We start from the raw sequence: 25,968 nt of genomic DNA on the forward strand, positions 1-25,968 counted from the left end.
AAAAGAAAACTAAAAAAATTTTAAGAATTCTAAATTAATTGTATCAAACCAAATACATTTTGTGACCATTGATTTAACTGTAGAAAGCTCAGCAGAAACATCTGATCATTGTGCCAAAAAGGGTAGCACAATCTTAAGATACACAGGGAACCGGATGGAGAAGAGCACTGAAAACACTATAATTACCTCAAGGAATCAATAATGGGTCTTCACCTGTATTCTATGGTTATGTGTCATTCCTTCTAAAAAAAGGGCAGCAAAACCAAAGGAAAGATACAAAATTGCATAGAAAAATCTCTTTTACAAAGAAAGAGAAAAGACTGCAGCTGGACAAACTGGTATGTTCTCACAATGGGCAAAGCTTAGATTTTTGTCTCAGATTACCAAAAAGATTTAATAAATTAATATCTGAAATTCTTAAAACCAGTAAAAAAATCCTAAAAAACCCCCAATTTTTAAATTTGGTTGAACTATGGAACTCATTGCCAGAGGAAGTTTTCAGGGCAGAAACTTCATCTTTTCTTTGTTTATACAAGAGACGAGATATTTGCATCTCAAGAATACACAATCATTGTCAACAGTTTTGAAAGGGATATTAAAACTTTGTCTTAAGTCATTCTTACAGACAGGAAATAGTACCAGTGTGATCAGTATGTTTGTTATCATTTGCTACCCTCATTGATATTAAGACTATGTAAATAGAGTATTTAATAGTTAGCAGAGATTGTACCTTCCCTTAGGGACAAAGTGGTCATTTGCTAATGATCCCTTACATAGACACTGTAACCCCAAGTGAACCCGTGGTATTCTGTACATTCCTTCTACTGTTCTGTACTGCAATGCACTTTGTAGTAGAGCAGTTCTAACTTAGAATATTATCGCATTACTCACCACTATTACAGCTTTCCCTTCCCTGCACGCTCCTCCATTTTCAAAGAGAAAATTGTGACTGCATTGGAAATGGAAAGGGAAAGCAGATATGCAACCAGAGATGGCCTGCTTCATGATGCATTTCTGGTTGACCAATACCTTCAGTTTCTAGGGTTGATGGAGATGTATATATTTGGAGATACAGGCTCTTAAGTTAATTTTCCCATGTTATTATAGAACATATATGAAAGTACATGTATTCTGTAAGAAACTACATGACCAATATGAGTTATTAGATAAAACAAGTTTATGTATCAGTCCAGTGTATGAGAAAATTAATTAACATATTTAGCATGCAGGGAGATGGATTTCAGCCAGCACAAGACAGAAGGAAGGGGATTCAAGCACTGAACATGGTGTGAGACAGTGAGAATTGGCATTGGGAAAAAGCAGGTAGGAGGCTAATTAGCACAAGATTTGGAGAATGGGAGAAAATGCAGCAGTATGAGAGAAGAAAACCAAGTGGCCCTTACTAAGAAAACTCCAGTAGGCTTCCCCATGGAAATATTCCTACTGTTATTACAAAAATGCTTGTCCATACACTAACAAATTCTATTAATTTCTCAGATACTACTTCTTTTCTGCGAGTAGATTATTTGTGACACAATAAATTTCCTACCATGCACACAGGCATTCATTTGTGGTAAAAGCATTCTCTTCAAAAACTTTTTAATACGGTTCAGCATTAAGTTGTATTTGTGAGGTCTGTATACCTTATTTAATGTTAACCTGTCTTACACAGGCAGACTAAATCTGCACAGTTACAGGTAGTAGCAGATAAGATAGTCTCATCAGTTCTTCTAGCTGCTTTTCCTGCCTAAAACTTCATTTCTTCCTTGCATTCAAACCAACATAGCAATACTATTTACATCACATTTAAATTTAACCTACACAACTGTGAAAAGATAGCTAGCCTAATTTAGACACTTAATTCCAGTTGTAAAGCTGCAGAGTGAAGGAATTGTCAGAAGTTCTGAAGTTTTTCTTGTTACTAAAAGTGTAACAAGATTAGTCTGGAAATGTGGAATGGTTTTAAAAAAAAAGGAAGGAAGAAAGAAATAATAAGAAAGTGCAGTCTAGCACTATGCACCACTACTGTAGTATCATAGGTATGTCTCAACTGCCTTCAATGGGAGGCTGTGAAAGCAGCAACGGATGTGATACACTCTGTAACCTACTTGACATGATCCTTCACAGACTGTGGTATTGGTGGTTCTTAGCAGGACAGTGAGCTTGGAATGGTTCTCCAAAAGCAGTTACGGGATTTTCTTGCGTGCCTTTTGAAGAAAAAAATACTCAAACACTCAAAAAGGTCAAAAAGCAAAGTCAAGAGGGCTTACCTACAACATAGTATTATTTACTTGTTTTGTAAGTTCATTAGTTTGATTAAGTGTATAAACTGAAAATCATAGCTAAGCAAAGTGTAAGCAAGTTGCAAGCAAGTTGCAGAAACTGTCCCTATGGATCATGAAGTAATTGTTTACTGAAAATTCATCTTGCATATTTACAGAGTAAATAAAAAAATGTTTCAAGAAGTAAAAAATTGTGCATTGTGTTTAAAGTCTTTACCTTCATATCAAGAGACTGGCCCAGGACAGATCACCTTCTGCACTTGAAATGACTGCAGCTATATTACTCGTACTGCTCGGCCAATATTTGAACAGCATTACCTCTAACTAAATTGCAACGCCTAGTTTTTAGAGAAAATCTACACAATTCTGAGAAGTGGTCTGTAGGAGTTTAATACTACCTTATCTTTGACATCCTATCAACACTTCTTTTTAGGCCTTGAACTATCTGAACCATATGAGCTCTGATAGTCTAAAAAATGACTGGAGTTTTTTATTTGACATAATCTAATTTCATAAAGCATCTTTGACATAAGACTATACTTACAACATTTTAATACCTTCTTTAAAGATTAATTTACCTTATATTCAAATGCATTTTAATTAATCAAAGAGTAGAAAGCAGGCTTAGATGGTTGTCCATCCTTTGAGTATCAGAGTAACTTCTCTAAAATCTTCGTTGAACCTTTAATTTCTGTAATTTACTCTAATTTAATAAAAACACGGTTTGCTGGGGTTCAGGTACTTGAACCCTGCCAAGCTTTGCAGCTGATTCACCCTCATACCAAACACTTAAAATCTTGCACATATTTAGCTCTTTCTGCTGATGCATCCTAGCAGCTAGATTAGATGATTCTTCTTCAGTCAAAGCAAGGCTAAAATCCTCAATTTCTTCCAGCTCCCTTATGTTATGTAAGCAGCTCGGAGTAGTGCAGAGGGTCTGTCCAAGGCTTGCGACAGGCTCTTCCCAGCACTAACGCTGAGGGTGGCAACTGTAGGGCTGTGCACCCCCAACCTGTCCCAAGGGACCCACTATTGAGGGGGCAGAAGCAAGATGATGATGTGGGGGCACAGCCCTGCAGTGCTGTCCCCAAGGACAGAACAAGGGCAGGTGACTGCAACTTTGAGACCACATGCAGGTTGACTCCAGCTGTCAAAGAGATGGTACAGTCTGGTTTGGTCAAACGGCTGCTGTCAGCATACCTTACTTCCCACTGCTTCAGCCCCTTCTCCTGAAAGCTGCACACCCTGGTTTTGGCTTAGTCTGCTCCATCCCCTTGTCTGCTCAGGTTTAGACTCCAAATTCCCTTCCCTCTTCTATAGGAGGCACAGTCCCTGTCAACTCCTTACTTCTGGCCCTGCTCCCAGGCTTTCTGCCCCTGATTAAAGGATAGAAAACCTCCAAAGGAGATCATGCTTTCTTTACATAATCTGTTTAATAATACTTTTCAAGTAATTCAAAGCTAACTCGCACTCCTGAGAAGATCTCAAAAGGACTCTAACAATTTAAAGGCTAAAAATTTGTGTTGAATTATTGAATACAAAGGATGACAAAACCCACCATTGTGGGCTTTCACAAATACACCCAAAATACCACAAATGCTGCCAAATTCAGTCAGTCAAAACTATGAGTCATAAGTGACCCAAAAGGCATAGGGTTTGGGTATTTGGGTTTCTTTCCCCTTTGTTCAGGTCTGACTATTTTTTTGTCCTTTCCTATTTGAGCTTTTGGTATATACTATAACCACGTTCTAAAGCTGTTCTCACTGATACAAGGGAGGAGAGCAAGGAAAATCTTCCTCAGGAAGTAGAACTTAAAAACCCCACACCACATACATCAAAAAGGTTGGACAAAAACCACAGTAAATGGCAACACAATACCACTGTGTAGCCCAACTATGCACCCTACTGGTGTTTTCCCAAAATGACTGAAAATGCATTGTGTTAACAACGAAGATTTTGTTAGTTTTTAGATTGCATTCTGTTCAGTTAAAAGGCCCTTCAATTAGGTATAAATCCCTGCATTCATTTTATCATTTTTATATATACAATAATGCAAAGATTGTTTTTCCTTCTCAGTACAATTAGAAATAATCTAAATCACCCGCAGGAGAGGTGGCACGCACAGAAAAATCTTGACTAGCTTGGAGGCTCTGGAACTTTTGTACTTCGGGCTTCTACTTGTAAGCAGCAAGGTAATTACTGCCTGCTTCTGACTTTAGCTTACAAGACAGTTTACACAGCACATTTCTCTCAATGCCAGGTAAACTTTGGTAGAATTCCAGCATACATGTTGGTATTTTTCTCTATGTTCCTTAGCATCTCTTCAACCAGAAATGCCCCAGAAACTTTTCTGGTTACACGAATGACTCTTTCTCCCCCGTAAGTACATCTAATCACAACAGTTGCTAAGATGACAACTCTTATTAATGTTGAGCATCTCAACAGGTAGTGTTTAGAAGCAACTATCTTCAGTTAGGTGACATCCTAAAGCACCACCAAGATCAGGCTCATTCATTAGTCAGGCAGTATAAAAACTACCAATTAATGGGTCTCATTCTACTCTTGGTCATCTTGTTCCTCCTCAGCAAGGAATTGTCAGAGAACACTTCTCTGCACTCAGGAAAACAGGAACAGTTGCGTTAAAGAGGCGGCTACTTCTGTTCTCAGAAGTTCTGCTGAAATGTGTTTGCTTTCTCTGCACTGTTACAACTGAGCACAGTGTTTGTCTGCAACTTAGGATTCACACAATAATCTTAAAATAGAATGCTTCTTCTTCTTATATCACATTATGAACCATAAACAAAATGATGACAACTAATACTGTCAGAATTTTTCTCTTTTCAAAACACAAGTATTTTTTAAAAAGAGCTATTACTCTCAGCCTTCTTCCTCTGAAACGTTCCTTATTTCACTCAAGGTGTTTCCTCGATGATATTTCTCCTAAGAACATATGGCCTTTAAACATACATTCCAGGCTACGTCCTCTGAGTAAAAATGCACTGGCTGAGTTTCCTCCCATGTGTGCCCCTACAGCACGTTTGTTTTGTTCAATCCCACATTTATCCTGTTCATTATGGTCTGCCAACAACTCCTTTTTAAAGATGTTGCCATTCTGCTTCCCCAAATCCCTCTCGTTTCAATGAGCTCCACTCTAATATTCTTATACAGAGTTCTCCCCATTGATGGGATGCTGAGCATCCACTCCTACTTTTAATTAGAACAGCCACAGAAAAGGCAGTACAGGTGTCTGTGTTTTAACACCACAGTAACTACAGGCCCTGACCAAAAGTGATTTCAGGACAAATTCAGCTCAGTTTGCTGAATTTTTAATATTTTAGGATGTTTGTATGGAAGTGAAGAGGTGGAAGAGCAAATGCTTAAGAGTTACATGCAGTGCCTTGCCTCAGATAAAATTAGGGGAACCCAAACTATCACTATGGTGATAAGCCATCTGTACCTTATTAATTTTAATTGATGTATCTACACTAGTGGGGTTTTTTAAACACATTTTAACATATTTGATGCTTAGAGAATTTAATCTTCCATGTTTGTAGAATATCTGGTATAGTGGGACTCTGATGCTAACAGGGTGCTGCTTTAAGTACTACTGTAAAATAAATACAAAGAACCACAAAAGCTGAAGATGAAAACAAGAAACAGAAGACCAGCTATGTAAACATTAACATAAAAGCCCCTGCAACCCCCAAGTAAGGAAAATCATTAAGAGACAAAATATAACTGCGGATCTTCAGCTGGTCTTTCTGGAAACCATGAAGTACCGTCCAGTCAAAGACCCCAAATGTCTCATCCCAAACCTGCACAGTGTGTTAGTCTCATCAGGTTGTCAAAGACCCTTTTTAAAGGTATGGTCTGAAAAGAACACAATCTCCTCATTGAAAATCCCAGATTATCAGCAGAAACAGAAATTTTATAAGAAAGATTTCTGCTGGCAGGCAGCTACTTGTAATGCTTTGCTGATAACTTACACTTGCAATTGCTCCCATACCAGTACATCTTCACAAGACAGTACATATCAGCAGAAGATGCGTAACACTGCAAATTGTGCGTTACCACTTTTGTGAGCACTCCACAGAGTGCAGGCACCATTCTAAGTACTATCTTAAATGGAAAAGTTTGCAGTGGTAGAAGAAAAAAAAAAAATTAAGCTCCTGTCAGGGAATTTTAGGTGTCTGGGATCAAGTCCAACAAATCCTCCTGACTCATCCATTATCTTCCTAGTTTTACACTCGTTCTAAAAAATTGTCTGTTTTCCATCCCAATTTGTATTTCTTTGTGCACCTATCTTAAAGTGCCACGATTCCCTCACAGAATGCACAGCAGCAGATCTGAATCCATGAAACGGATACTTTAGAAGAGATAATGCAAATATGAGATTACAAAGTATTGGCCACAGAACTTTCAGATTAACCCATCGCATTTCTAGGCACGTATCTGAACTCATTCTCGTTTGCCTGTGAACATACAGAAGAATTCCACATACAAAGTGGAGAAATGAAGGCAGGTCAGCTCTGGGTGCTTGCATCCGTGGATTGCTATAGCTTTGCATGTACTTGATTCGATAGTAATCAACCAGGTATCCAAAGCTATTTTGTTATACTGCCCAAAACTGTTGACAGTGAACATCATAGACGAAATACTGCATGCAGTTACTGGAAGAATCTTTTAGTAAGGTGGTGCAATATGAAAAAGCCTGATTTAGGCCACCCCTACATCACCTTCTAGATAGAGAAAGGAAAAGCCATGTATTTCTCTGGTTATGCAAACACTGATAGATAACCAAGTTGAACTTGGTTAATTTGGTCAACCAAGTTTCACAGGGATCACATGTTTAAGAATAAAAGAATATAGACAGCATATCCAGATTAAATTGTGAAAAGCCTTCACACAGCTGCTGAGGGATTGCTCATTTGGGAGCTCACATCCCTATCTCATTAGAGTAAATGAATCGTGATTTCACAAAGCAATGTTTTACTGTCCACCTGTGAAAAATAGGCCTAAAAAAAGCACAGCTGAAGCACTGCCTGGGCACTTCAGGCAGCATCCAACTTTGTACGTGAATTCACAATCATCTTATTCTACATTCACCAGAGTCAGGTCAAAGAATAAGACATGATGGCTTTCTAGGAGGGGGAGAAAACTGTGTAGTTAGGTTATGTTGTATGATCTTCATGTTACACTGGAATACGTGACTATTATTTTCCCTTTATCTGAAGAGCTGCAAGAAACCTCACTGAAAAGCATATTGCTCAGACTTGAGCATTGTCTATTCCTAACTTACCTTCTGAGCATGTTCAGAAAGCACTCTCTGGTTTCTGAAAATTTGGGCAGCTCCAAGAGCTTATCTCCTCTTTGCTGAGTTTTCTCCTTCTTTGTCATTAACAACCTTTCAGCCCCCTTCCCATGGGCTGTCCTCAAGGGCAATGAAAGGCAACACACTATACAGCTGGAGAAACTCAGTAGATATCAAAAAGTTAAATGTCAAATCTTCATAAAAACACAAACATTTAGTATTTGCTTCCTATTCATGCAGTGGCATTCACCACAGTCAGAAAAGGATATGTACTTTGCAAATTCTCTAGCTCTGAGGGGTGCTAGATAAGGATAGCGATAGTGCAGCCAAGATTGCTAAATTTATTACAGGAGCCTGTGATCCCAATAGTATATTGCTAATAACAGTGCCAAATATCCAAAGGCAGCTGCTCTTTAGAGGTTATCCAGTCCTGGATGCTCCCTCACGGAATACCGCAGAGCAATAAGCAAAGGCATATTATACCAGTGGGAGAAGCAAGCTGCTCTTCTTAGATATAGACAGGCAACAAACATCCAATATTTCTTTGAAAAATCAAGGAAAACTGTGCCAGAGGACAAAAGGACACCTGTGCCAACAGAAACCAGAATCTCTGCAAACTAAAAGTATCTTTGTTGCTGCAAGAACGATGAGCCAGCCCACGCTAACTGCCCTATTCCATTAATGCATTCTAACTCTTTATTCTGGCTAAGCACAGCTTAGAAAACAATTTGTTTTCTATTCACAGCCCCAGACTTCAAAAATAAAAAAATTCTTTGGACTAAAAACCCCAACAATCTACTAGAAGTTTGCTACAACATTTTTGCAAATTCATGCAGTCTGAATTCCAAGGTGGTTACAATCAATCTTTTTTATTTTATTCTATATTTAGGTTGAAGACTTAGGCGTGGGGTGGAATGTACTTAATTCTCAACTTTCAATGTATAGAATTATATTTCCATTATTTTAACATCTTTTTATTTCTTTTTAATATTTGCCCAGTGACTGCAGCAAAACCTTATATTACAGCCCATATTTCAAAATTTTTGTTGACTGCTGAGAGTATCCTGTCAATTCTTCTACATTAGTACTGGTGCATCCTCTTAAAATAAACCATCTGCTAATGGCAAATTCCATTGTTCCCTGCCTGGGTACATTCCTCAGCCACTCAGATGGCAAAGATGGGGAAGGGATTAGATGGAGAATTATTTGGAATGGTGAAGAAGGAATAAAAAAAAGCAATATTTTACTTGAGTGATGATGCATTCCTGAGCACCCAGACTTCTAGAGAACAAAGAAAAAAAGTTGGTAAAAGCAGACCTTGATAGGGTGATGATGACATTTTACAACTGTTGAAGGACTGCCTGGTTAGGGTCAGGCCCTGCTCTTGGAGATGCTTGCTACTGGCAGAGACAGTATAATTTCACAGGCAGAGTTTAGTCAACAAAACTCTAAAATTTATGTAGAGAAGATGCTGACAAAAACTGACCTTAACCAGTAAAATTTTGTATATTAAATGCAATATGCATGCAAGCCTGTATATATATAACACACATGTGTATTTATGTTTTTATATAATTTACATAGACAGACATGCACAACAGCATCTGGATAGTGGCAGATAACCTTGAGCATAGCTGAGTGTAAAAAGAGATATTCTGCAGCTGTTCAGGAACCCACACTATCTTCTCATCTCTCTGTGTAACTAAAAAGTCCTTCTTCAAAGTGTAAAGAAAGAAATATAACCCAGTGCTGTGAAGTACCCACTTTGAGCATGTTCTGGTAGCAATTCTGAGTGTCGCAGTTATGGAATATTTTGATTAATATTTCTTCTATCATAACTTAAGAAAAAACATAATTTCAAAGACCTTCTACTGAGGCCAAATGCATTTCAAGATTTTGGCCGGTTTGCTTCTCAGCTTCTCCTTTAATATTTGACTAAGTGCGTCTTTGGGCTTATCAAGACAAAACTGAGTATGACCACAACAAATGTCTGCATCATTTACAAATAAATCTGTACCTGTTCCTCTGGAAAACTGAAAAAGTACCTCCATACCAAGCTGGCCTGTCTGACTGAACCACTTCTTGGTGAGAGTACCAAGAGATGGGCACTTTAAGAGAATCCCACTTAGTGAAAGGCTCGTTGCTTAAATTACCTTAATTATAACTGTGGCTGTTGTCTTTGTGCATAAGTTATGAAGATACTCTGATTTTTCACATAGATCAATTCCCATATTTCAGGAAGAAAATATTCTTCTGTTCATTTCAGTGCACCAACAAGTGTTAAGTGTGCAGGGAATACTGATATTCCCATTCTTAACCAGAAGGGTTCCTGCAGTATTGCTGGGCACAGTCTCAGGAACAGAAACTAAGGGCCTGAAGGTCATGGGGAACATTTCCATTTTTTGATGGAAGAAAGTAGCAAGAAAAATTTCTGCCCTCACTGAAGACTGCATGCTGAGGCTGACTGTAGTTGCATGATGGAATCATTATAATTTCCATGAAATTATTATATCTTTGCCGACTTGCCAGTGGTGCCCACATTTAGACATGTATTTCATGACAGAAAATTCCAAGCAGCTTTTGCAAAACAAAAACCCCACAAAAAACCCACTTTTTTTTTTAAAAAAAAAAGAATAAACCCCAAATTTTAAAGACCTTTAGAATTAATCACTCACGAAATCTACTTTGCAAGGGGAAACAGTTCTGGTAAGGCCAAAAAATTGGCACAAGCCATAAAAAACAACCAAAAACCCAAACCAAGAATCCAAACGAACCCAAAAACCCCCAACAATCTAATAAAAATGTTGAAACAGACATGCTACTAGAATTCTCAGCATATACATTCTAGTGATATATTTGAAAAGCCATTCGCATTGACACTTCTGTTATTTGCTATTTTAAAGCGCAAGGCTGAGAGCCTGCAACAGAAATTGGTTATATATGAGGAAACAAAGACTGCAACAATCTGCCTCTCTTTGAACACAACAGTGCAGAAAGGTCAAACAAATAAAATCTATCAATAACAGGAAAATAGATTGAGCAATATAATCTTAACTTCTACTCTAGAAATAAAGCAGTGAAAAATTTCTGGCATGAAAGATAAAGGCACTTAGACTCAAAAACAGTTTAGATTCACATAAAATTCTTTTGGACAGAAACAATTATTTACTACATAAATATGTAACACCTAACAAAATGTTAAGGTATCTAATCTATAACAAGAAATCTTGATTTTCAGAAAAAAAAAAAATTAACATTTACCTAAAGAAGCTTATACTTATATGAATGTTATTCTTTTCCCTGAGTCATCCCATCAAATTACTTTAATACAACATTGATTATCATGTGGATGCATACAGAATCCAGTTCAGAAATTAAGACATTCAAAGGAGCTCACAGAGGTACCTCAGAAACAGAGATAGTTGTCATTCTCAGCCACCTCTGCTCCCCTGGATCCCTGGGCTACCTGAAGGACAAACAATTGGACCTTCATCCTGCTTGGAGCTTCAGTTCACTGGGAGGTAACTGCATGTCCACGGCAATATTGAGACTGAATACATTATGCTAGCATCCTATACAACCACACAAAAGGGATCCGATATTATATAACTTAAAGACAAACTACACAATGGCCTACATATCTTTCAACATTTCCTTAAGAAATGAAAGACTTGACAAGTCACAATCATACAGAAGTACGATGGTGTTGAAGTAACCAACCAGGTATTACTCTAACAAATGCCAAACAGTATTCCAGTACAGCTCCGTCTGCCCCAATTCATAATTCCTGAGAAGAAATAAAAATAACCTAAAAAATGTACTTGCTCAAAAATATATTTCTAATTAAAATTAAATGTAAACCCAGTCGCTAGTATAATGACTACTATGGAGTTAATATGCCTGGTAGATTTAAAGTGGAGTGCTGAATTTATTCGGAAACATAAATCAATCAGTTTGAATCAATTCAGAAACACATATCAAGGTCAATCACAATTTAGAATTTAGCAAATTAAATTACTCATTCATTTATGGTTAACATCCTTAGGTTAATCTTAAGGCTGCATAAACTTCACTTATTATTATGCTTGAGACTTAATAATTTGCCTCGACATTTAGAATAGTTCTTACGTAAAACTTTGGATTTGTTTTTAAATAAAAAGCAAGATGACAGAATAAACAATGCTGAAAATATACTCCTGTTTCCCAGAGGAGCTGTAATCTTGGATCAAAAGCCTGCAGTTTCTTCTCTTTCCATCAGTATTACAGCTCAAAAGTTGTTCCAGTTAATAAATATATTTATGTATTTTTACAAAAAAAGGGTTTTTTTCTGTATTTAAAACTATTAACTATATATGTTAAAACCAGTAATAATGTATTTTTCTGCATTGTTTTCTACATACTCAACCAATACAATATAAAAGAAAGATGTAAAGTACTTTCATTAACTGTAAAATGTGTTAATTAGTTTAATAAAACGAATATTTTTTTTTTTATCATTTAAACTATCTTAGGTAAAACAAACTGGCCAAAACTGGCTGTACTGTTTCAGGTCAGTGCTGTGTTCATATATCATCAATAGATGAAATTATTATTAGAAATGAGTCACAGTACAACAACAATTTTGTGAAGCAAGTCTAAGCTACTATAGAGGATTTAATTCTCAGAAACAGCTGCATAACAACCACACTTCCCTGAACAGTTACAAATTAAGGGCATCCACAAGACTCCAGCTGTGCTAATGAATTCTTCTTTCCACATCTACAGAGACGATCAAAATACCTGCAGGACTTTTTAAAGAATGTCAGTGTTCTTATGTCTCCATCCTAAGAAATAACTCCGATATATATAATTTATGTTATTATTCATTTATCATTTTACTAGTTCTACAGACACATATTCAAATTAAAATACTCAGCAGGAAAAATCAAGACAAATGAAAGTATAAAACCAGAACAAATTATTTAAAAAAAAAAATCAAACTACAGAATAATATCTACCACCTCAGAAGCCATTTATAGGGCAATTCAAAGGGAAGATGAGTTTGGGTTAGATTAAATAAAGTAGAAACTGCAATAAACCCATGTTCTTTGGTACAGACTAGATTGCCTTGCTCAGCAATATGCTCTACCAACTAGTTAAGCAGTACAGTACAGCATCCTGTTCCGATCACTAGATTTTTTTTCACTGGGGGAGTGGGGCAACAATTACCCGATGCACTGGTAAGGACATTTCAAACAACAAATTGATTCTTCAGCCTGTCGTATGGTTTAAAAATCTACCCAAGAGATTGAGGAAGTGAAATAAGGATGTCATCACAAACATCCATGAAAGTTAATCACTTAAAGCCCCTAAACAGCCTTGACACTTCATTGCATATTATAAAGCAGGTGAAACACCTAGTAACAACAGCCACAGCAAAATAATGTACAGACACTCACCCACAGCTGCTCTCGAAGCACTCTGGTGCACATGCACCTCGTTGCACATAGAGCATGCTGGGCACACACATATCCCCACAGAGAGCATGCGAGGTCAATCACTCCATCCTGCTAATGAGAGCAGGCAAGCACAGAGAGAAATACAGTTTCTACATCTCCTCTGCAAGGAAGCATACAAGATCTCGTACCCATCCAATGGCATAATACTTACTACAGTGAACTAAAAATTAACATTATAGGTGAACATGTGCATTCCCTATCTAAAAGGGGCAATCACGCATTAGCTAATTCTCAGTTTCTGATTACCTCTTTCTTTGTTCCCTCTTCCATTTCGTTGTGCATTCGACAGTGCTTTATTCAGACTGCCCTTTGTACTTAGTTGTCTCTCTTTCCTCCTCTTTGGGGTAATCTCCTACCCTACTGTGTTACTTCTGTATTTTGCATGCTGACATCCACTGACCTCTAAAGCAGTAGTACACAGCAATTCTAACCAAATTCACTTCATTGTCAGTACCTGGTGAGAAGAGACAAAACTATGCCTCTGAAAAAGGTAAGACTAGAAAAGAATAGAGAAAAAAAACAACTTGGCATTTCTATAACATTTTGCAAAATTACTCCTTGGAATTCCATCCTAATGCAAGTGGAAGTACACTGGAGATTATCTGCTTCGCTATGATTGTAGGTTAACTGAAAACTTGCTGTGTGGGTGTTTACTGAGAACAGGCTAGCACCAGCTGCCTCCAGAAAATATGCAGAACTGGACTTGTTCATATTGTAAATAACTGCAGTGCTCTGATTTCCAAGGAGAGCTCCTTCTTCCACAAGGGCTGGTTTTAGCAGGAAAGTGTTATGTCCATATTCCTTTAAACATACAGTTTTCAAGATGCTGATTTTACTAATTTCTCAAGTCCAAGGAGTGACAATACTAAAAATGAAAAATAAGATCTCTTGGACATTCCATCACCAATAAAGTTCATAAGACAAGCTCCTTATAAATGCTTTCAACAAAGCCTCCATTGCTGTCATTCCCACAAAAACATCATCACTGTCTTGCAAGGAAAGGGAACAATTTCTCTGCATCTACACGTTGCAGGGGTGGTCAATGTTTGTAACGCTATGAGATACGCACAAAATCTGTCATATGGTCAGCAACCACAAGCTCCATTCATACCTCAGAGCTGTCATATAGAATCCCAAGGTACTTTACACACAACGGAGGATGACTACTCCCCAGCGGCCCCAGTGCTCTATCATGCAGGGCAGTCCAAAATGCACCTGCATCCCAACATGACCTTCAGAAGCCCTAGCACCAGTGCAGCACTTGAACAGCTTGAGAGCCATATGTGGCTAAAGAATAAAGGTTAGTCACATCCTACCTATTGTTATAAATAGATTGTAAGGTCCTTGAGAGTAAACATTTTGGGTTTGCACAGAGCCTAGTACAAGAAAATCCCTGTCGATGAATTGGACTCAGAAGTGCTACTGCTATACAGGATAGGTTGCACAAAGCCAAAGTTTGTTTCAGTGTAATAAACATTAAAATGTGGATGTAATGAATAACAGTGTGACAAGCTCATTCTGCAAGGTAGTATGCATTCTACATCTTTCTCTGAGAGCTGATAATCATATTCTTTCTCTTTTCTCCCAAGTTTTCTGCAACATGGCGTAGGAGTTCTGCAACATTTCTGGGTTGCAGATAACCATTTACCAATATTCAACAAAAAATACAGATTTTTTTTTTTTATACGCACCACTAAAGCTGAGTATTTCAAGGGCTAATATCTGGGGAAGCATAGTATGATACTCCTTAACTGAAGGGCAATAAAACAGGTTTTACTTAGTTTGTGGGAACAGGTCCTAATTTGACTAAGTGGTAGCACTAATATGTGGAGAGGATAAAGAAAAGAAAAAGGATGAAAGAAGTTGAAGACGGATACACGTTTTAAAGGAGCTGCTGTACTATCATCCTGTGGCTTAACATTATTTCACTGCTTTATGTTCTCGCTGTCTTAGCAAAATGGTAATGAGAAGCATCACTATTACAAACCCCAGTATCATCCACTTAAGACAGCTGAGGTCTCACTAGGAAATAAAATCCAGATTTTGTCAGCAATCCTGCAGACTCCCACTGCTTGTAATCAGGGAGAATTTATACCTCCTAAAAGGATGTTAAGATACTACAGCGTGAGCCAGCTATGGGATGGTAACACAGGTATGCAATTCACCGACCAGGAGTCATGCACTTTGACAGTCTCTCTCAAATACCTGAGGCTTGCAGTAAAGTCATTGCAGCAGCAGGCCATCCAATAATGAGGTTTTATAGGCAAAGCCCTCTCTAGCATTCTTAAGTATATCATCCATATGAAGAGCCATAGATATAACTAAAAGCCATTAATATTACAAACTTCAGATTTTATTAACTGTGGTAATCAAGAAACTTGGCAGCATTGCATTGTTTCAGACAACTCTCTGAAGGTGCCCATGGTATTCCCTCCAAGTCACTCTTTGGCCTCCGCTGAAATTTTACACGTGCAACAGGCTCTTTGCTGGTTATCCCCTCCCTTGCAAAGAATAACCCTGTTTTTTAATGAGCCTTCCAGCTTAGTGTGGTTCCCACAACTTATCCCCTGCCACAGCTGAAGTCACAGTAAAGTAGTAAATACAGTATTTTCATGTATTAAATTTTTGCATATTGCATGGAGATCCAGAACTTTCCCACTGGGGACACACTTCTTCACACTTGGAGAAAAGAAAGTGTAACCTTTTTTTTTTTATGTCTTTCTGCTGTTAGGACTTGTCCTCAGTAAGAATTTGCTTAGCGATAGGGAACAGAAGGTTTACAAAAAAAAGATCAGTTTGGGATGAGCATAGGCATTACTTATTTTAAAGTGAAATCCAGTAACACTCAGAATTATTAACAGATCTCAATCTCATTACATGACGAAGAAAACCAACAGTTTGCTGGATGCTCAAATTAATTTATATGCTGACAAACTCAAAGTATCCACATATTTAAATATGAAACTTTTCATCTTTGTTGTGCATAAAATGGATATACTACAGTATGAAACCGTTGTAAAGAGAAAGTTTTAAAAAGCTCTCTCCCCTCATCGTCTAAAAGAATTTCTCACATTTACTAAATCTTTTGTTTTCAATTTTATTCTACCTGCCAGTGCCTGAGCTTTCTTACTAGAAAAAGATGCTTAACATGAAAAACATCCAGTTCTGGGAGCACTCTGGAAAGATTTAGGCTTGCTAATTTCCTCAACGATTTCTTTAGATATATTTTTAATCACAATTTTAAAGCAATAAAAGTACCATTATACAGTATTAAGAAATAATTCAGTGTGATTCTAAATTATGTAGCAATAAAAAAATCCATATTTATAAGTCTGATTTGTGTGCTTAGCTATTTAAACTTGTATCATCCTTTAACATGAGACTTCAGAATAGAAAGTGAGCTTCCTGTCCTGATTCTAATTAGCAATACTTAGCTATTAATATATGAATTTATACATGTACATACTCTACACATTTGTATGCTAAAGATATAGACGTGCCCCATTATTATCTGTCTCAAACCTCTTTGCAAAGGTTCTATGGCATGCAAGATTTCTTTTTACCGTTAGCTATAATCTCTTTTTCTTTGAAGGCCCCAAGAGTAGAGATAGATTTAGATAAAACTCCTTAATAGGACCACACAGATGAAGACCCATATAGCACAAGCTAAAATTATTGTTTCAGTAATCTCGTTCCCTAAGGGAATTTTTAACCTTTAGTAAGGTAATGATTACACCAATATCACTGCTGTGACAACAGTTTGCATAGACACACCAAAACTAGCTTTAAATTAGGCAGTGGGAGCTACTGACAGCACGGAACTGAACACAGGCTCACTGCACACATGTTTTCCCAGCTACAGGACCTGGCTTTGCAGTACTTGCACTGCTAGAAGTATCTGGACACCATACAATACACTAAATCCCAAATCCTTGCTACTCATTTCATTACTTCCTTGAACAGCAAACAAGCTCTTTGTCCCAAAGGTAGCACTACAAGACTTCATAATTGGAAACAAAACAGTCCTAAGAAAAAAATACCCATTCTGCTATTGGCATCATCTGTAAAAAATACCATATCGAATGGTGCAAAATACTCAAACCATTGTTATGCTTTAGATAAAGATGTTTCCCCAAATTGCATCTGAACGTTTTAGTTAGATTGTTTATATTACCACATAATGCCAGACAATTGCTCCATGTCACTATTGATGCGTACATTTTAAAGATAGCACATATTTCCTATCTACCTCTTTCATCCTCATATTTAATAACCAGTTTATAATTTAACATATTGTTTGACATTATTTTAGTATTTCAAGTCTACATCATATTGATTTATCAGAATACAATTTGTTTTGGCCAAATTCCCCCCAGGCTGGTTGAGAGGTGCAGCTGCTAATGGTTTCTCAGTAAAGAATTTTTGAAAACATACCGTGTTTAGGACTAATCCTAATATTTTGTAAACAGTATAAAGAGCAGGAAGTCTACCCCTATGTCCAACATCCTTTCATAGTAACAATTTCTCTTCTTCCATTATTTGAATATAAACAACTCCTCCTGAATTACAAGTTTTGTAAAAATCTCTTCCAGTTTTCTCTCTCAATTCAGCTAAATCTCTAAACCATCACCTATAAGATTTCCTTGAAACCATGACTGAATTTTCTGAAACTATAACACAAACATATCTACACTCTAATCAAAGAGAAGAAAATAAGTATATACCAGTACTGTTTAACTGTAGTAAGATATCATCTGTGATACTAGCTTTTAAGTGCTATAAGCATCCATATCTTTTAGGAACATTTATTTCTTTTTCTAGTACTCTATTATAGCCATATACAACTAAAATAATTTTGTGGGTTTTGTAAAAAATAATCTATTTTACTTTAAATGCAACTTCCAAAGTCTAAATATAAAAACAGAATTTGAAAACATATTTCATTTTTCATGTTTACTCTATTTCCAGTTAATTTCTTCATCTTACGCAGGCCGCAATATTAAAATCTGACATCACAATTTATATCTAATGGTTGCAGAAGAACAACAACATAGTTATGTATCACTAATTGTACAAGCAACATCACTGTTCTTAACATCTGGCAGTGCAGAACTGCAATTACACCATCATTAAGTACAATACCTTTTCTAATTCTGACAAAGAGATAAACCCAATGCAAGAGGGACAAATGCTTTATTAGCAAGATTCTCATAACTTCATATAGGATAAATGTAAGAGATATGATACTTACAGTGAATTCACAGAAATCAATACTATCGAGACTTTTGCTTCTGTGTATTCTCCCTTTTATTCTTCTTAAAGAGGGCTTTCCCTGACTTACACTACAGGTAGCACCATTGGGATTTTCAGATGATGGAGTTACCCTGCCAAACAGAGAGAGGCACATATCAGACAAAGAATATATGTTTTTATTTAATATATTTGCTTAAAGTAAAAAATTACAAAGGAAAAAACATTGCCATGCTATACAAAGAAAGAAGGCCATTCTAAGCTTTAGATTTCAATCTGTAAGTGCCAAAATAAGACAACAAAAGTATAAAGAAATTTAGCTCCCATCAAGTCCATTGCTGCTTGCAGATTTAGTCAAAAACACATTATAGTCAACATTTTTGTACCAAAGTAAGAAGTATCAGAAAAAAAGACAGATCACACAAAAATGCATTTAACTCCTGAAAAACTAACAGGAGTATTTTTCTCTATTAATTCAGTGAAAAACTGAGTGCTGTGATACATGTTGATGACTGACAGTTAAATCAGAAGGAGCCTGGCAGTATTTGGCGTTTGACCTTTTCCAGTTTGAGTGCTAATGGTACTTCAGCTATTCTAGCAATGAATAATGATGAACAACAATGAAATTAATAGGATATGTTAAAGTTATAGGGATAATATATTAAGGAACTACACTTCATAAGGTCTTTCAGCACATTGTAGTCTACGCATAGCCCTAATGGGAGTTCATAACTAAAACATTTTGAGTAAGAAATCCGTATTTCAAGGAGCTTGTTGGAAGTTGCTAATGAGTAGAAGTGGGGTTAACAATTAACCAAATGTATTAAGGTTTGTGAGGTCAATATTTTAAATGCAAAATAGTCTCTAGTCAGTCTGATACCACATTAGAAAAAAGAAAACTGCATTTCAGCAAATATGCTTACCAAGAATCACCTCAAAACGTAACATTCTTAATGTGCAGATTTACACTTTTTTCATATGACTTCTCAACTGCAGCCATAAGAGACTTCAAAAACTAGCTTAAATGAGAAATATGTATCTTTTTTGCATTTCCCAAGACTATGCACAGGAGTTCAGGGTTTTTCTCTGTAACCATTAAGATTCCTCTCACAAAAAAATATTTAAGTATGTATTTTGGGGTCTTTTACTTAGAATTAATGGCTTTGGTACGTACATAAACATTTTTACAAAAAAGAAAGGTGGAGATGTCTCATACATTCACATCAGCAGAAAAGGACATTGCATAGAGTGGGGCACGTTTACACTTGAAATAGAAAATTCAAAGTGCAAAATACAATAACCACAGGCTGAATGCACTTGTTTGATTAGTGAGACTCCTAGGTCTACATAGCTTCATGGTCACGATAAAAGGTCCAAATGCATGTTCATAGGAGGCTAGGGAGAGGAAAAAGTCGCAATAACCAAACTTGAAAATGAAAACAGATATTTTCAAATCTCTTATTCAATTTATAAAGATAAAGCCCTTGAGTTTTTGTTGAATTATTGTGATTACCAAATCAATATTTTGCTTTCAGATGCCTGAGTTTTTTGGGTTTTACACATGCACACACACAAACAGCTTGCTGTAAAATTCTCTTGATAATATAGTAATTCGTTTTAGATGTTTTTTCCCCTTGGGTTAATTTACTGCCAACTTTTAACTGCAAAGATAAATTAAAATTTCTAAGTGAGAACATACTGTAGTATTCAGACATTTTAATTTATAACATAAACTTTCTGCTGAAACTGCACTAGATTTTTTGGGTATAATTATATATAAATTCTGAGAAATGTGCCTGGTTACTACAGTAACATATTTGTTCACAGAATGGAAACTACAAAAATGCCACAGATTCCCTGCTAAAATGTCTTAAAGAATTAGCAGGATAAATTTCCAAAGACAGACAGTTGCTCAGTCTCAACTCCTGTTCCAAAGACCGAGAGTGACATTTACGGTGATAGTACACTTCTATTGTATGAATGTATCTTCTGTTACCGAGCTCTCCAAACATCTCTGATAAAGTAAATCCAAATGTACATAACCATACATATTCTGAGTCCATGTCAAATGCAGACGTTGGAGCCCACAGAGAGATCCATTGTTTCAGTACAGCTAGAGTCTTTATTCCCTTTCCAGAAAATCTCTGAGGGATGCCTATTTCATTACTTATCACTTGGGTCAATAAATCTTCATGGGCATCTCCAGCGAATTAAATGCTTATTACGTTAGACTTCTTCCTTAGACTTAATAGAAAATTTTTTAAACAGCTGTAGGCGGCATTGGGCTTTTCTTAATTTTGAACTATATTTCAAACCACTTATTCTAGGGCCTTACATATAAATGTGCATTTCTTTAAGTTGCAAGTCGTTTAATGATTTCTGATACTGAGAAGCCTTTATAAAAAAAATAAAATAACAAAAACCTTACGTGAAAAAAAATGAGTAAAAATAATGGGCTAATCAAAGTTATGTAGTTTTAACAAAGAACTAAACTAATGGTATGTTTTGAAGGCCCTTCCACTTGGGAGCTCCACTCTTTAAAGCCATTTCAAAAAATTAACTCGCTGCCTCTGGAATCCATCCATAATTTCATTCTGCTGGAGAATAAATTATGGCTATTGCTTGTTTGCTTTTGAGATTCAGGAAAATGCTTTTAAAATCACATTTAACTATCCAAATACAATTTTCTGGGAAGAAATATCACAATTGAAAGATTCCCTTTATAAAATAATTAATTTCTAGGTGTCTTTACAAGAAAATAAAGTATTATTTAACCAACCAAAGAAAAATCCAGTCAATATTATTACTGGGAATCTGGCCGCTTTGCAATGTACTGTGCACAAAAGGAAGGATATGATGCAAGATATCCATATTTACAGAATCATGGGGGTTTGACTCTATGGTTGATGAGGAAACTTTGGGAAAAGTGCAAAGACATTAAATATCAGCTTCTCCAGCGCCTCTGCTACTCCTACAGTTTTCGCAAAGAGAAGCAATAACAGACCTGAGACGGACTTGGATCTGTTTCACCCCATCTTCTCAGAATGCTGGATGCAGCAATGAAACTCTCAAGATTCTGTTTCCAGTAACACTTGTGCAGTACTGCAACAGGAACCCTTTCAAGTACTAGAAATTTCTACAAGGAATACGAGTCAAAAGTTAAGACTACTAAGTTGCAAGATAAACACGAGCGTCATCTTCAGTGAGCCCAAATTCACAAGATAACGCCCAAAGTGTTTGAGCTTGACTTTAAACTAAATTATTCAAAAATCAAAAAAAGTTTTTAAATCCTTCTCGCTTTTGAATCTTGTTTTGTGTTCTCAAAGTGTTCATTGTAATCAGAGAAATAAGTTTATTCTTTTTAAATGAATACTAAAACCACAATGCAATATTCTACGGTTCTAGCACCTGAACTTTAAGTTTAAAAAAAAATTAATTAAATTTACTACATCTGATTATCTCCTTTCATCTTTTATTTGTATTGCTTAATTAATAGAAAATTAATAAGTGAATTGCTAAGTCACTGGCTGTAGTACATGCATCAGGGATGTAGAGGGATTATCACAGGTTAAAGCAGAAATATTTGTAAAAACCCTTTTAAAATGTCTCCAGCTCATGAACTACTTCAAGTACTCTTGAATCAAAGTCTACGAATGTTCAAGGCAATCTAGAGCTTTAAAAAGTAGAACATAGCATCAAGATCCTCGAAGGGAGGGAACAATTCCAGATGCCTTGTCTGAAATGTGCTGTTTCTGTGCAAAGAATGTGTTTAATATTCCAGAAAGATAACACCTTTCTAATGGAGCTTATCACAGGAATCCTAAATTAAGGCACCTCAATTCATGAGCTTTTGGAAATTTTAGTCAAGTAAAATTGAACCATTTTGTAAATCCCACCTGGAGACCGAGGCCCTTATTTATTATCCACAATTCTTACAACAGTTTTATTGACCTTGACTGGTTCCTGATCATATATCAGATTACATAACCATCACTCTAAATTATTTCTGTAGTTTGCAAAATAAGCAAATAAGCCAAAATCTTAAACTTTCAGTATCTGTATTCCACTGATGAACATGCAAGCCTAACGAAATACTACGCAACAGTGACCACAAGGTGCAGCATCACATCAAGGGCCAACAACTTAATACACACCATAACATAATTAGATGGAATGTATATAATGCATTTATATTCTACTTGCACATAATTACTATTTATAACAACCTTCAATATTACCTGGTTTTGTAGTTAAATTTGTCTGAAATTACTAATGTCATGTTATTTTCTAGACAGACCAGTTAGATTGAACATCTTTTAAGAACTTAAAAAATGCTCTTCTTGTTTAGTGATTAGAGTTCTGAACAATTTTATAAAAGACAACAACAGAATATTTAAAAAACAAGTCTTGAAATTATACATTTTCTGTATTTGTTTTCTGAGTGTAGTATTGATGTAAGAGTTAATTCAGACAGGACAAGTTTTTGACAACTATATAGCCTCAACAAGACTTACAATGCTGACATAATTATTAAGCTTTACATACACTGCAAGTTGTCTGCCTATCTTGTAAAAAAAGCATTTAGGTACTTCTAGCAAATTATTATTGTTATAAATGGTTTCACAACATTAAGTCAAACTTCTTAGAAACTTCCACCTCTAGTAGTTACACAGATGTCAGTTGAGAGATGAATAAAATTTCCATAATTATATATCCTCTCATTAGAGGTCGGGCTTCCTCAGTACTACAAAAAAGTGAGGATGTTAGCTGGACTCAACTGAGTGTGAACAGTATGCCTTCTGGCTCAAACACAAGGGTGGAGAAGCTGAAACTTACTTGCACTGATCATATTGGAAGACCTAACAGTTGTAGTTACTCAATATTAATACTTTTTTGGGAAAAAAAAAAAGGTAAATTGAAACAATGACTAGTAACACTGAGCGGTCAACTGCTATGCTAAACTCTTGTGCACCTCTGCAAATATCTTCAGTTCTAAGCACAGTATCTTGCCTTCATCAGGGAAAAAAGCTATTAAATTAATTTGCAACACGAAGAAATCCTTTACAATGGGATAAACCGAAATTGTTATCCCCATTTCAAACAAATATGAAGAGGAACCAGTAATCAAAAATGGAAAACATCCATTCTGGTGATCTGTACTTTTCCACATAGTTCTACAGAGACACCCAAGAGGTTCAATCTTTGATGCTTTCTTTCTCCTATACTAAAATGACATTTTTCATTATTTGATTATTCTAAATATGGTTCTACTTAGAATACAAACAATGGCACTTTTCTCCCTAGGGATGGTCCTAATGATAAAACAGGCATCCTTCATTATAAGCCTGGACTTCTATATCCAAGCCTCAGCCTGAATACAAAGACTCTGAGTCAACAAAGCTTTTAGATTGGTGCTTAATCCCAGACATGCTGGTTACTCCTCACTGATTTCAAGTAAGTTTACTCCTATGCTTGAAAATAAATATACCTGTGCAATATCTTACAAGAAGCAGCTATCATTTAACATCCAGGCTTCTATATCACACATTCTTTTAACAGTAGCACCAAACAGGTGAATTGGATCCTGTCAAAATTCAAATTCTGTAGCGCATTGCATCTGCATTCTTTTCTGTAACCTAGACTGCCTCAGACAACTACCAATCATTCTTAAAAGATGCAGGAAAGGTAAATAGGGAACAGCCTCAGCCATTTCCATAATATTCTTCACAATGAAAATGCTAACTGAGCTTTTTGTCTTATTTCATGACACTGCGCTCCCTTGCACCAAGGGGAGCATAGGGGGAGTAAGCCAAAGCAAAGGAAGCCTTTCAAAGCAGGGACAAATGCTGTAAGAAACAGAAGGGAATATTAGTAAGAAGAAATTAGAGTTGCTAGAATATCCTGTTCCTTCTCTTTTTTTTTTCCTTTTTGCCTGCTCCTTCTCCCTGCAGCAGAGAAACATATTCAGTGTGACAAGAAATTAAGGTCTACGTGTATAGCTTGCCTTAATTACGTGATTTAGCTTTTCCCCATTGTAAAAGCATTCTGGTTGCGTATATTGGAATTTCAGTAAATATTTAAGTCAATTTACTGGTTTAAGGTGCTCCAGGTCAGTAGTCAGTTTCTCTCCAGCACCTTAGCAAATGTTAGTCCCTGCCGCACTCTACCCATACTAGCAGCATTATGGTGGTGAGTTTCGCATCCAAACACTATCCTCCCCAGCAACACAATTAAAAACATCCTACTCATCTCATTTAGGTTCCTACACATTAGATTACAACGCCGCACAAACATGAGAAAGGGTCTGAATCAGCACTTCAGGACTCCAGCAACTTCCTCCATCACCGAGTCCAAAACTCTACTGCCCCAAGTAAACCTCATAAAGTGATCAAATTCCACATTAAACAAAAGTAAGTTTCTGGCTCCGTCGCCTCCCACTGCAAGCCTGTAGCACAGCTTCCTTCTATTTGTTTAATTGTCTGTTTTATTCCCAGCTAGTTTATACAAATTTCTTAACCCATCATGAGACATTGGTGTCCATCTTTGGGTTTTGGTTTTTTTTTTCATTTGTAGCTCTGCTTGCATGCATCACAGAATAGGACTTACATTTTGGAGGGGAAAGCAGAAGAAAATTGGAGTGACAGATGCTCTATAGAGAAATAAAACATTGCTGTTACCTTTTTCATTTTCTTTCAGTAGGATTCAGGTGGATTATCTCCACCAACAAAAAGATGAGCATTTTAACCCTTTTTTATTAAATTATGTCTTTGCTTCCACTTACAATATGTATTAACACATCAAAGAATTTATAAATCTGATCGGTTGAACAGAATGTTGTAAGTTATTTTTAAAAATAAGTAAATAAAGAGAGATTAAAAAGCATCCTCTGATTATAGATTGATTTATACATTTTCTTTAGGTCTTTTTGAGATTTCCAGCGATACAGTACTGGAGTAAACTTTTGGTTTACATGTTGGAAATATACACTAATATTGCATTGATTTTAGTAACAGCAGCATACTCTTCTCTCTAATATTCAGATTTTATTAGTGCATTATTTGATACCGGCTATGCACAGTTAAGAAAAAATTAACATGACAAAATATCCTTAAGCATTTCTCTAAATGCATCAGAAAATACTATTTCATCCACCAGCATAAATTCTATCCATACAGATAATGCCTAATACTATTAAAGTTCTCAAAGAAAGTGTGACTACATAATAGCATGTCACCTATTAATAAGAATATCCCAGAGACATGCTTTCAAATGCTCAAGTAATTCATACATGTCCCTCAAAAAAAAAGAATATTTTATTTTTCCTTAACAATCTTAGTCAACTAAATCTTCACACAGGATTGCACTGCAGCAACATGATGTCAAGTTACAAATGTTATGAAATGCAATGCTTATAGTATGTCTTAGTGGGGATCCACTATATTGTTTTGCAATACCTCAGAAAGCACAGAATCTCACCATGAAACTAGGCAATATAGAGTTGATCTAACTCCAACTGAAGACATAAAGTATGAGTCGAATCGGGTCCTTGCAGATTTACTTTTAAAGTAGGCAAATATAGATAGCTTCACTGTAACATGCCAGCAAAGAAAATGTTTGCAAGGAGACA

The 25,968-nt window shown here is 36.2% G+C and overlaps 1 protein-coding gene across 5 annotated transcripts in view; it reads right to left on the bottom strand.

Moving 5' to 3' along the window:
* Nucleotides 1–25,968, bottom strand: part of TJP1 (tight junction protein 1) — a 164,389-nt gene that overhangs the window by 136,554 nt on the left and 1,867 nt on the right. For all 5 annotated transcript variants that reach the window (XM_054836730.1, XM_054836728.1, XM_054836727.1 and 2 more), the window contains exon 2: nucleotides 18,343–18,475. In XM_054836730.1, coding sequence (XP_054692705.1) covers nucleotides 18,343–18,475 — 133 coding nt within the window. The remainder of the gene's footprint in view (nucleotides 1–18,342; nucleotides 18,476–25,968) is intronic.

This window comes from Grus americana, chromosome 10 (assembly GCF_028858705.1).
Source record: "Grus americana isolate bGruAme1 chromosome 10, bGruAme1.mat, whole genome shotgun sequence".
Classification (NCBI taxonomy): domain Eukaryota; kingdom Metazoa; phylum Chordata; class Aves; order Gruiformes; family Gruidae; genus Grus; species Grus americana.